General features: G+C 44.2%; 1 protein-coding gene across 2 annotated transcripts; it reads left to right on the top strand.

The window, feature by feature from the left end:
* The first annotated feature begins 345 nt into the window (after nt 1-345).
* Nucleotides 346-13,108, top strand: POU2AF3 (POU class 2 homeobox associating factor 3). Of its 2 annotated transcripts, XM_082343554.1 has the most exons (5): nt 346-459; nt 1,159-1,253; nt 5,183-5,237; nt 6,652-6,881; nt 8,280-13,108. In XM_082343554.1, the coding sequence occupies exons 1-5, from the start codon at nt 348-350 to the stop codon at nt 8,649-8,651; spliced, it is 864 nt and encodes a 287-aa protein (XP_082199680.1). In that variant the 5' UTR covers nt 346-347; the 3' UTR covers nt 8,652-13,108. The 2 variants fall into 2 exon arrangements, with proteins under 2 accessions (XP_082199680.1, XP_082199681.1); XM_082343555.1 differs by lacking the exons at nt 346-459; nt 1,159-1,253 and adding an exon at nt 1,260-1,858.
* Nucleotides 13,109-13,415: the final 307 nt, after the last annotated feature.

Genomic DNA, 13,415 nt, shown 5'->3' with positions numbered 1-13,415 from the left:
CTCACTCCAGGGTCGACGTCAGGGCGGGAGTCGCTTCTGGGATCGCGCGGCCACCCCCGCCCGCAGACGCCAGCCCGACCCGACCTACTCACCGCGGCTCCGCGGGGCCCGCCCGGGGCCGCGGCTGCCCCCGCTCCCGGCGCGCAGGACGCCCTCCCCGCCGACCCCTAGGGCGCGCTCGGCCTCTCCCGCGAGCCGGGCACCCAGGCCCGGCCCCGCCAGCCCCAGGGGCGGCCCCTTCCGGAGGGCGGCCCCCCGGCCGAGTACGCGGTCCTCGCCGCCCCGCACGCCTTCCCCAGCTCGCGCTGCGCGGACTCGACTCGGAGTCTTCGGGCGCCGCGGAGAATATGCCTGCCCCAGAAAGGGAGGGGGTGGGGAGAGACGGGAAGAGGAGCGAGCTGGAGCGGAGACTAAGGAGGGAGGAGGAAAAGATGGAGAGCAGGAAAGGCGAGAAAGGGGGTGAGGGAGAGAAGGCAGAAGAAAAAGACGGGAGGGAGGGAGGGAGTTCTCGGGCCTGGTTTCTTTACTGGGGTCAGTCTGGCGAGTCCCTCACCGACCCAAGGACAGGGCTGGCCAAACCCACCTGGCCGCTGCTTGCCCCAGGGCTGGCTTCCAGACCAAGGGCACGTAGAGGTCAGAGGCTCCCCAGAAGCCGCGTCTGCCCTGGTAGAGACGGAAGGGACTGAGAACTTCCACTGGCTGGCGTGGGAGTGGGGTGGGCTAGGTCAGCTGCGGCGGCGCCCAGCCGCTCCCCAGGTTCTGGTCTGGGAGGGGTCTCCATCCTCTCCCAGACCAGAACCCTAGGTTCCCCTAACTTAGCCAAGGGCTGAGCTCCCCTAGACTGGTCTCCACATTCCTGAGCAGAAAAACCTGTGCTATTGGCCTAGGGATAGGGCTCAGCCTGGGGCAGGTAGCCCCACAGATTTCCATAGGTTTTGTTTCCACTGTGGCCCTGAAACCTGCCCACGGTATCTCTTCATCCTTTCGAGTCTGAGAAATTTGAGTTTCTTTCCCATCTGTCTTTTAGCGTTCTCTTTGCATTCTCCAGACCTAGAGATCTGACGTCAGGTGCCATAGTTTATAAAGAAGAACCCCCCCGCACCCCAGTCTGACACCCAAACCTCACACTTGACCACTGACTCGGTTGCCTTTCCCCAGAAAAACCTAAGGTGTATCAAGGTGTCCGGGTGAAGATCACAGTGAAGGAGCTGCTGCAGCAGAGAAGGGCACACCAGGCAGCCTCGGGGGGAACCGTAAGCATAAACCCTTCACTTCTTCCCAACTCGTGTTCAGCTTCATTCAGCCCTGTGTCTGGGAAGGTGTAGGCGGCCACCCTAGACCCCAGTCACCATCCCCAGGCCTGGCCTTCCATAGCTGTTCTTATAACGTCTGTGCCCACCTTCATCCCAGTTCACCACAGAAAACCACAGAGAACAGCTGGGGCATGTTGTGGAGCTCAAGATTTGGGGGAGCCCATCCCTCACTGATCATAGTTGAGTATAAGAGCATATTGGTCCAATACAGGGAGAGAAGCAGCCAGCAGGTAAGTAGGTTGTTATTTTGTAGGAAGACAGTGTATGTGCCCTCACATACGCAAAGAAAATCTCTCCCAGAAACTTCCTTTTAGGGAGCCCTTCAAGGAGAGGATCTCCGTGGAACATCTTCCCCGCCACCTCATTCTTCTGGAACCCAGCCTCTGAGGTCATTGATCTGTAAATCACCAGGCACTGAAATTTCCCAGCTGAAAGGGGCCGTGTAGCCTCAGAGGAGACAGCTTGAAATATAGAACCTCCTTAAGATGTAATGAAGCCTTGAGCAGTTCCAAGTTATCATGCGATTGACCTGGGCAGTCATAAGGGTACCCTGCCACTTTATGTACATCCTAAAGTAGAAAGTACTACAAAGAGTGCTCAGGGCAGCAGCAGAACCAAATAAACGAGGTGGGGTTATCCTCCAAGAGAGGGCAATTCATTGCTGAGAGCCCTTGATCACACAGTTGCCTCTGGGTTGGTTTGGGTGTGAATGTCAGATATGAAAGATAGAGCCCATATTGCCAGCGGTAAGACTGGTCCTGTCTCCAGCTTATTGGCATCTGTCGCACAACAGTTTTTGTGTCCAGTGCTGTTTGTGTGCAATGCCCGACTTCATGAAACTGGGCCTTTTCGGGAAGAGGCAGATGCCGTAGGGGTGATCAACACAGGTTTTAGAACCAATGGACTGGGTCAGACCTCAGCTCCTCCATGGCGTGAAGCCTCGAGCAAGTTACTCAGTCTCAGTTTCCTCATCTTTAAACTGGAGATAATGGAATTTTGTGAGGATTAAATGAGTCACTGCACATAAGCACTTAGAAGAGTGCTTTCCACTTAGAAAGTGCTCAATACATGTTAACTATCATTATTATTATTTGCAAAAAGCAGCTAAAATAAAAGTACAACCAGGGATTGAAAGCCAGCTATTCAGTAATGTTCATTCATACCCTTTGCTCAGAGTTTAGAGTTCTGGTGTGAGCTTGCTGTGATATGACATGCACAGCACAAATTTTTCCATTTGCTGGATGTAAAGTCAGTACCTCCATGTGTAGAATTTCAGCTAACACCATAAAACTTCCTTCCATTTGTACAGGGTTTTCCAGTGGTTCTTTTAAAGCACTTTGCACACTCACTATTTCTTTTAATTCTTATGACAACCAGGGGAGGTAAGTAGATCGGGGATCTGTATGCCTCTATTACGTCTAAAGGTCAAAGCCTTACAGCCACTAATGGTAGAGCAAAAAGTGGAACCAAGATCTTCTTATTCTTAATATTTAAAGAAACTTCCCACCCACTGGCTCTTAAAATTCATCTTTCTGCAGATCCAGCTGTGCTGAGCAGGAGCCTGATAGCCTCAACCATCAACCCCTTCAGTTCAGAGATTATTATAAAATTAATAAAACCAGGAACAAGGGAACTGCGAAGTACTGCTGGTGCCAAAAAAAAAAAAAATCATCAAGACGTTCTTAACAAAATGTAATCTTTTGTTAAGGAGCTTTGGTACCTGGTAGAATACTGCTCCAGCTGCAACCTGCACTGCAATTGCCCACTTGCACATGGCAGTTTTATTACTCTTGGCCTCTTACATGTTGGTTTGGCCACTGTTCCCCTGTTAGCTAGCTGCTGGAAGGAAGGCAAGGCTGAAACATTTCACTTGTGTATCTGACCAGTATCTGTTCTCTGGAGCAGTCTGACTTATCTGAATTCCTCCCTGAGAAATAATCAAGCAGTACTTCTGAGCCAGTGCCTTTCAGGAACGTGCAGAGCAAAGCCAGCCCTACTTTGCTTTCTGGAAGATTATATCCACCCAGGTCCTCACAGACATGGAGGAGTAACACAGAGATGATTTAATTACGATAGCCAAATGTAAAATCTCTCACTGGGAACCATCAGAAGATCTAGGATTCTAGGAAAGCTGTGAGGTATACTCAGTAGGCAGGGATGGCAGGTAACAGGGCATGGTGTATGCCTGCTTCTGGTTTAACAGAGATCATCTCCAATTTGTTCAGTGATTTAAGGATACCTCTGGAAAGCGTTAAGCCAAGGAAAGAGTTAACTTTATCAAAAAATAAAGCAGGAAGAAATTTATCGTAATTTGCTATAAAGTCAGAGTAGAATCCATAATTTGAAATTTTAAGAAGGCAATCCTGAATGGAAGTTATAGATTGAGACAAATATTAGGGTCTCAGTGCCAGGAGAAACATGTGTATGCCAGATTTGTCAGTTTGATTAAAAAACTTACTTCGGCCAGATCAATTTACAAACAGCCCTACACACATACACGCATGCACACACAACTCTTTTACCTTTAGGATAAAGAGAAACTGGAGTTAGTACTTATCAAAAGACATAATTTACCCTTTTTTTACCATTAATTTTTTTTAAACGGCCTTGATGTATTTTTATAAATTGTAGATTGTGGATTTTTGTGCTGTTTGAAATCTAAGAGAGAGGAGACTTTGTATTCTTGCAGCAAAGTAGAAAGTGAACCCATGACTAGAAAGATAATATCAAGTAGGGTATTGTAAACATACCTGAGGGAGATAACCTGGGGAGGCCTACAAACGGACCATTCTGGAGGAGGAATGGGGTTAACCAGAGCTCTACATTGAAGCCGAGTTTTTAAAACCCACTCCTTGCAAGTGCTTGAGCTTAAGCTGCAGCCAAATATTTGCATAAAGAACTGGTGAGGGATTCCAACTTCCTGGTTCATGACATTACAGCATGGATCGTTTTCAAAATTAACACCACCTCCTGTTTCAGCAGCGGCCGACTGTGCAGGCTCCCAGCGGCTCAGTGTACAGGAGTGAGTATACCCTGTAAACCAGGAGAGAGGCATGCTGAGCTCCGCTTCCCAGCACAGATTCCCAGAGCAAGGCTGGTCCCTTTAAACCTTAAAGCCACCACCTGCAATCTAAAAAAAAAAAGAAGTCCTAAATTACTCAGTTAGTACAATTATCAATTTAACTGGAAGACACAGGCTGCTTTACTTTGAATAGTTAAAAGGCACAGTCTCATAAACTTCAGGTATTTAACTATCGTAGTGAAAAAAAGCAACTTTTATAGAAAATAGTAAAAAACATACCGAGAGGTGAAATATTTCCCAGCCATTAACTAGAATGTAGATAGGCTCCAGTTCACTGACTACAACTTTAAGAAAATATTTTCTATTTTAATATTTCATAGCTAGGAAGAACATGTGACTATTTTTAGCTATCCAGGATTAAGCTGCCAGATAGTATATGAAAATTTTGAGGAAGATGATTGACTAAGTTACGGATAGTTGGGATTAAATAAATGTTAATCCTTATTTATTTTAAATTAAATAGTTTAATATAAAGGCTATTTACTGTGTTTTCTTGCACTGTTCATTTATGTCATATAAAAATCATTTAAATTAATTTTTATCAAAATTAACAACCTGTATAATTTAAGTGGGAGATATTAGAAAAAAATCCCCAAGCAAAAATAAAAGTTGAATCTGAAGAAGATATAACATTGATTGTATTTCACAACAGTGAGTTTTTTTCAGAAGAAAGAATCTGGCTTACCTTAAAGCAGAAGGCAACACAGTTCACGTCAAAATGTCTTAGCTTTCCCTTTAAAGAACTTTTATTTCACTTTGCTTTGTGGTCATCTTCTTGCTTTGGCAGCTGTCCGGAGGCAACAATGTCCACCTTTCAGACCCAGTCCCACCATCTTCTGCAGGTCAGTAAAGCCAGCCTTACAATTCCCTCAAAAACTCTTCCAAAAGTCCATCTCGAAAGGCTTTCAGTACTTGATTCAGGGGTTAAGATAGGCACCACCATTTAATTGGAATCCAACCAATCAGAAGGTGAAAAAAGGCATGGTGACTCCAGATACAAGCCCGGCAAGGAAACAAGTACAACATTTTGTCCACATTTCTGAACTGTCTATTCCCTGCTACCTACTCTGCGCCAAGAGCTTGTTCTTCACATTAGTTCCAGGTCCTCATCTCCAAGTAACTAAACTCGATTAAAAGATCAGAATTGTTTTCAGAAACCTGTTATCTTTTTTAGTGTACTATTAGATGGAATACAGAACATCCTGAGGTCCTAGAATAATGCCTTCGCTCTTGTTTTGCTTAGTTTCTAGCCAACAGGGGCTTCCCTCCCCTTCTTTTCTCTCTTCCCAGAAAGCATTTCAAACAAGTGTAAGTTTTCTCAGCCCATTACGAATAACTCTATTACATAAACACTCCTACCTATGCCACTCAATGGCTCAGAGTTTAAGGAGGTCATATATAAGGAAACCAGTGCTATGGGAGCTCCTCACTGAATGTGCCACTTTAACTTAACCTTAAAGGAGCCTCGCGACTTCAAAAACTCCAGTGTTCTGTCGTTCCTCTGATGGACACACTCTAAACCTATCTTCTTTGAGCATTTAAGGGTAATAATCAGAAATGGGGCCTATTAATACTGAAATGGAAAAGGGAGGGGTTTCAGAACTATTCTTGTTTGGTATTTAACATATTAATTCCATGATCATGTGTAACATGTTCACTAAGGAAACATTTTGCTTTTTGTAATATAAAATGAGCAATACTAATTTGTACTCGACATTCCTGGTTTCTCTACTTATAATATGCATTGCCATTTGTAATACTCCTCAAAGTTTAAGTTACTGAGTAAGTGTGAAAACTTTTGGAAAACAATTAACCCTAGATCAAGGGAATTATTTCCCATGGCATCAGAAGTTTTCTTAAAGTCTCAAACAACACTACACGTTACTTCTGAGGGATAAGGTTCACTTGGACTGCAGATAGGGGCTGGGTGTTTGTGCTTTATAGTCTAAGAAAGTGCACAGTGGAAGTTTGAGCTTGACTGTGACAGTTGGACAGAAATGGGATCACCATTGTTTTCTTTTGCCCAGGCCACATTTACAGCCAGTTTCCACATTATTAACCAGATTCATTTCAGTGGGCTTGAATTATCTAAGGCAACGAAAAAATCCAGATTGCCTGCCTGCTTACTTTTCTCGAACTTCTTAAGCCCCCTTTCCCCCTAGAGGTAGTAAATATTCAGAATATAGAACAGAACGCCATTCAAATCTGTAAGTGCAATTTTTAAACAAAAATCTCTCCTTTTCCTTTTTCTTCTAGGACAGTATTTTGAGCCTGAACCAATTCCTTCCACACCCAATTATTTCCAACCCCGAGAATTTTCCAGTTGTGTTTCTTGTGAAGAAAATCCAGGCTTCCTCGACCAGATATTTGATTCCTACCTTCAGACAGAGACACACCCGGACCCTTCGCCCAATTCCATGCAAAGTACTCCACACTATTTCCCAGACAGCTTCCAGGCTGCCCCTTTCTGCTTTAACCAGAGCCTGGTAATTTATCTCTGTTCTTTACAAAACCTCTTATTGTTTACTATGGGGCAGAGAGTTTGTATCATCTCGTGAGAAATCATAAAGACACTATCAACAAGAAAATCATCCAGGAAACAAGCAAAGAACCATTTAAAACTCAATGGAGGTAGAAATAGCCACGCACTGAAGGGCAAAAACCTTTGGATACACACGTAATTATGATTTCCCAAGTCAGCTACGCCCTAGTACGTTGGTGTGTGGCCATAAATAGAGGTTTCCCGGCAATACTCATTTAATGTTTTTAAACTGTAAAGTTCAGAAATCTACTCATTGGAAATCACTGATTTAAACAATGGCCCTTGGATTTTGAGTTCTAGAAATTGGAATTAAGGCTGTTTCAACACAGTACAAACTGTCATCTGATAAGGGATTTTTTGTTTTATTCTGGCACTGAATTGGCTCTACTAACTGGTTGTTTTGGGCTGCTACAGGCACAAGAACTCATTTGGGTCTGAGATGGTTGGTAGAAAAATGAAGCCCTAATAGTTGAAAACGTTTGGATTGTCTGTTCTTCATGGACCTCAAATGTTTGAAAATGTGTTACCACTTAAAATGGAAATAAGGTGTCCATTGGTAGATACCAGTCGTTGAAGATGTCTTTTAGTTACTCATATAGTTATTTTTAAACCTTAGAAAGTAGTTTTTTAATGTAAATACTTTTTTCTTTTGGTTTGTCAAAAGTCCGTGTAGGTATCTGACTAAATTTTAAGGGGATAAGAAATTAACTGCACAGGATATGCACACAGGGCCCCAGTCATTCACTTCTCTTCCAGCTTCCAAGTTAGGCTTTCTCAGTAACAATTGTGGACCTGCTTAAGAGGAAGCAGAAAGTACCTTTCTCCGCAGGGGTCAAGACTTTAGCGCCTGTAACAGTAGTTTCCAGTCTTGGAGTCTCCCAGACACTGGCTCATTGAGGATCTCGGTTCTACCTGTGTATGTTCACCTTGTTCTCCACAGTCAAGGGTGTGGAGAAGCGTCCAGGGTGCCACCTGCAGCTTATATCGTGGCACACAGCAGGATTTGATGTGCAGGTGATGAAGCACAATGGGATTTTGTGGTTTAAGAACAAAGCATGCTCTAAAGTATGCTTATAACACAGAAAGCCAGTGAAGCAAGGCAATTTATTGTTGGGAAAGAAATAGGTAAGTATAGAATGCGGTGTCATGAAATCACGCCAGCCAGCAAATAAAATTACTTCTGCAGACTTGGGTTGGGTTGGGTGTTTTGTTGTGCTTTTCTTTTTTTTTTCCGCCCCCCCCCCTAATGTTCTTACTCTGAGTTACTAAATCTACTCTATTCAGTTCTTTTAATCCTGTCTAATTTATCAAGCTTTCTGTTCCTTGGTTTTCATCTCTCTAGACCCCAGGATGGCCTTCGGATTCCTCCACTCTCTCAGGTTCCTTAGACTGCAGTTACTCTCCTGTTCAGCAACCTGCATACATTCCGGAGAATTACGACTCTGCCCCTTCTCTGGACACCAGAAACTGGGGCTCCGCCTCGGAAGACTACTCCTACCCTCACCTGCCCTCACACACCCAGTGCAACCGCTCCTCCTCTGCCGCCGCCTCTGTCTGCTGCTCTGCACGCTGCGAGGCGGAGCACTCGGACACCTTCAGAGCTTCAGAGTGTTTTTCGTACCCCAGCACAGACTATGGGACCTTCACGCCCTCAGCAGCAGCAAGCAGTGATTTCTGTAGGAGGGAAACAAACTGGGACATCTGCTATAGTTAATAGAAATTACATTAGTTTGGAACATGGCATGCATACATCTATTTTTTTACCACCTCTAGATGACAACTCAAAATATGCAACCTGCTGACAAAATATCACAGGCGCAGTTTACGTGTCACCATTTTCGATTTGCTGACACTAATTTAGGCATGAATATGAAATTCAGACCCGGCCATAGTGCCACGCCTACTTTGTATGCTTACAGTTAAAAATTGTTGTAGGGAATAGTCGTTTTACTTTCTGTGTAACGAACAAATTATAATTTTTTAACTAATAAATAATTTTGTATTATTAAAAGTTGGCTTATTTTTTTTTTTATTTTCCAATACTCATTCCCCAGTTGATTTGAGGAATATCAACTAATTCTGGAAATCACTAATTACTCTTCAGTATTTAATCTCACTTGTTCACGGATTGAAAATTATTTTAATATCGTGAGGTGCCTTGGCTCCCATGGAGATGGAGGGTAGACACGGCTGTGATGGCTGGAGAGGGACAGTCAGCCTCACCGCTAGATGAGGGTGTACGTCTTGGGGCGACATCGGAGAAAGACATTTATGAATCATTAGTTTCTCGTATCTATCAGTAGTCAGTGGAAGGTTAATATGACCAAAAAGCACATCTTACCTACAGCACTGTTAACCTGTAGATAATTCTTTTTCATTTCCAAAATCCTTTTTTGTAAACTTTTGGGGCAAATACTTGATCTTTCTCTTGAGAGCTACCATGCAGTTGATGTACCAAAAAGGTTAGAATTCTCTGTTACCTTCTATTTCTGAATTTCTGCTTTAGGTCTTTAAATATACATCACTCGTGTTTACAGATTGATTTGTAGGCTTGACCATGTTGTTTACAACTGAACTTCCTCTGATTGATCTATTTGAACAAGGCCAACTGTCTTTCAAGCTGAAGAGGAGTTACTTAAGCCATCTGTGCTAGACTATACTGTTAAATCCTGTTTGCAGAGGGCGTTAAGGCACAGGACTTCATCCCTGCTGTGAGGTCTGGGGGACATTTTCCTCGTCTTGAGGTTCAGCACAATGGCAGCAATACTGGTACCGTTGGTACTGGCCACAGCTACCATTTTCTGAGCCCTTCCTGTGTGCCAGAATTGTCTAAGGGTTTTCTCACACATTTAATTCTCTCATTTAATCTTTGCAACAACATTGATAGCAAAATGGGAGTCTGAGGCTCAGAGAAGTTGTCACCTGCCCAATGTCACCCAGACAATAAGTGCCTGAACTTGGGTCTGAAGAACACCAGGTGGTGCTTCCTACTCTCCACTAGTGAAAAGTTGTCGCCATTTGTGAAAGACTGTTCAGGAACCTGTGGAATCATCCTGCATTAAACCCCTGTACACACAAAGCTGTGTTCCCAGCTGACCACCAATAGTCAGAGCTCCCCAGACGGGTCAAGCTGTCCACAGGATACAAAGATGCCAAGCACAAGAGCTGCTAGAGTCCCCCACTCTGGGGACTGAGGGGAAGAAGGTGACAAACTGCTACCTCAGTGGGTTTCTTTTGATCAGGAGACAGATTTGCTTTCAAAATGACAACGTCTGATTGTCCCCTCACTGGGGACTCTGCTAAGGCTTGGGCAAACAAGACAAGTTACAACCTGCTTCATGGACTAGATATGCCAGGGGAACAGAACAATTACCGCCTTTCTGAGATGCCAATAAAACTAAATTTTTAATAGTTTCGAACTAAACTGAAACGGGCCTATTGTCAACAAACGTCTGTTCACACAGCCCAAAGCCCCTGCACCCCACCCCCAGCAGCTGTCCCAAAGGGACAAAGAACAGAGAATCCATAGATGTCCAGTGTTGACACCAAAATCTCTCTTTCCTGGATGCCATTCTTTTTTTTTTTTATTCCCCACTTCTATCTTCTGCCTTCTGAATCGGTGATCTTGCAGCTCTCACAAACAGAGAGCACTTCCTACCTCCCTGTTTCTTGTTCCTTCTTCACATGCCTCTGAGGTTTTCCCTAAATCTGGCATGGAAAAAGATTCACTTTAAAAATGTGAGACAAGAGCTAATATCGCTACTGTGCATTACAATGAATATCTCCAACCTTAAAATGGTCTTTAAGACCTTTGCAGAAATTTGGGGCAACAGATCACCTGGCACATTACAAAGTCTATCACAGCCCACCCAGTCTCTTACCCACTGCAGCTCACACAACAGCTCGGGAGCCCCGCAGCAGCAGTGGGGCAATCTAGAAGGCTTCTCATCAACAGATGCCTGGGAAGCTGGGTAAAATACAGGTGCCTACACCTCAGTGTGAGAAAGTATGATCAGTAAGCCGGTGGTAGGACCCAGGCATCTGCATTTTTAAATGTACTTAAGTTGATTCTGAAAAACACTGATGTATTCAATGTCTGGATTGTTCCCTTGTAGAACCTAGAAGCACAATAATAATAGCTTGCATGGACTAAGCTCTTTCCATGGGCCAGTGACGTGAACATTATCTCATTTAATCTTCAAACAAGCACACCCGATAGATACTATTATGGTTCTCATTTTTCTCAATGATAAAACTGCTGCTTCGAGAGATGAAATAACTTGCCCGAGGTCACACAACCTATAAATCGGGATCAGAGTTCTCCAATTCAGGTTATCTGATGCCACAGTCAGAACTTCCAATAGTCTCAGTATATTTTCCATGCATTAGACCTGGAGGCATAATCTATTTGGAACTTGATCTTTTGCCTTAAAAGTCATATATGTATCTGTACATGTATATCTGTAGCCAGTTCCTCATACCTCAGAGTCAGTTAATAAGATTACAAATGGAAATTTAAATGAATGAATGTTATTCAGAACCATTAGAGAGATCAATAAAACAAAATATCAAGTGCTTACTATGTGCAAGATGGATTACATGCCTTCAAAATCCAGTCAAAAGTTTAAAAGAGGGTGTGATTTTAAAAATCTAAAACAGGGAGGATGGGCGTGGACTGATTTTCAAATTCTTGGGAAATTTACATTAGGGGTCAAGCCTTGAAGCCTGAGAGAGATAAGACGAGACAAAGTTTAAAGCAGTAAACATTTGGAAACTATTACCTCAAGCAACGGGCCAGAGCGGTGACATTTGGCAGCTTGCCTAAGACTGCAGGTGGACGTCAGAAGGCAAGGCACAGATAAGGATAACTGGAATGATGATGGGGCCAGGGCAGGAACGGGGAGGGAGGGGGGTGCAGTGCTACTTTTTGATAGAAATTGTTTTTTAAAATCATTATTCATTCCAGAAAGATGAAGGCTACAATGAGTTCGAATCAAAGCCAATGAAAACTGTGACTATAATAGACTAAAATAAACACAGACTTACAATCGTTTCTAAATCCTCAAACCCTCTGTGATGCCTGCACAATGGTGGCAGGGCTGCTCAGGAAAATTAACCCTCACACTGCCTCCCTTCCTCTCACAGCTAAGGGGATGGGGATGCCCTGCCTAAGATACAAGATTTGGTCCAGGGTGGGGGGCGTATCACAAAGCCCGAGTGACTAGATTTTAGTGTGGCAACGGAGGGGGGATTCGGGGCTAGGCGGCTCTGTGCTTTAAAAGGCAGGGAAAGTAGACCCATTTCTTCTGCTCCAATAGGCCTCTGGGCAGGATGCAGGAGCTGGAAGATGAACAAATCTGAGTGGACACAGCTCTGCACGGTAATGAAGCTTCAAACTCATTGAGAGCAGGAATCTGCGTCCATTTAGAAAACAGTTTCTCTTGCTTAATTATAAAGAACATGCAGTTGGGTCTTGGAAAATGTGTGTGTGTATGTGTGTGTGTGTGTGTGTGTGAGAGAGAGAGAGAGAGAGAGAGACATTCATTCATTGCCACTTGGGTGATCAGCAGGAAAGAAGAGATATTCACTTTTAACCTGTCAGGACTAAACCTGTCAAAGCTCACACGGGGCTGTCCTATCGAGGCCCACTTCCCTCCCTCCGTGTAATTCATAGTTGAATAAGCCAGATTTTGAGAAGAGCTCTGCTGGGGGTTACTCAAGTCCTAGGATTGCTCTGATGACCAGAAGAGATCAATTTGTCGGTAGGTGACACTTTTCCTAAAAGTGGGTAGGGTAACAATTTCACTGTGGTTGTGAAAAGAAGGGGGTGTTCTCTGAAAAGACAGTTTTTCAGAGGGCAGAGGATCTAGCATAAGAACAGGGGCACATCCTTAAGTGGGCTCCCTGGGAGAGGTTTAAGTTTGACGTGGTTTTCTTTCAGACAGTGAGCACAGTTCCATTCAGCATTAGGTTTGAATCCTCCCCTTCCCACATTATAATTCCTATTGATTACCCCCCAATGGCTCAGGAAAGTCTGGCTCCCCATAGGCCTCTGGGTGGAAGTCCAGAGAATAAAGAGACTTTAAAGGGAAGCCTGCCCGATTCACCCCTATCTGCCGAGACCCATGCGGAGTTGGCAGCATCTAATGCAGGGGCTTGTGGCCTAGGGTGAATCAGGGGACACGGGTTCGAGCCCTGGTCTGGGAAGATCCCACATGCCGCAGAGCAACTGGGCCCGTGAGCCACAATTACTGAGCCTGTGCGTCTGGAGCCTGTGCTCTGCAATAAGAGAGGCCGCGATAATGAGAGGCCCGCGCAGCGCGATGAAGCGTGGCCCCCACTTGCCGCAACTAGAGAAAGCCCTCGCACAGAAACGAAGACCCAACACAGACATACATAAATAAATAAATAAATAAATAAATAAATAAATAAATAAACCCAAAGTTTAAAAAAAAAAAAAGAAATGACCTGCAGCCAG

The sequence above is a fragment of the Balaenoptera borealis genome, assembly GCF_965194805.1.
Source record: "Balaenoptera borealis genome assembly, chromosome: 11".
In the NCBI taxonomy this organism is placed as follows: domain Eukaryota; kingdom Metazoa; phylum Chordata; class Mammalia; order Artiodactyla; family Balaenopteridae; genus Balaenoptera; species Balaenoptera borealis.
Note: the sequence above shows the minus strand (reverse complement) of the source record. Positions and strands in the feature narration are given on the sequence as shown.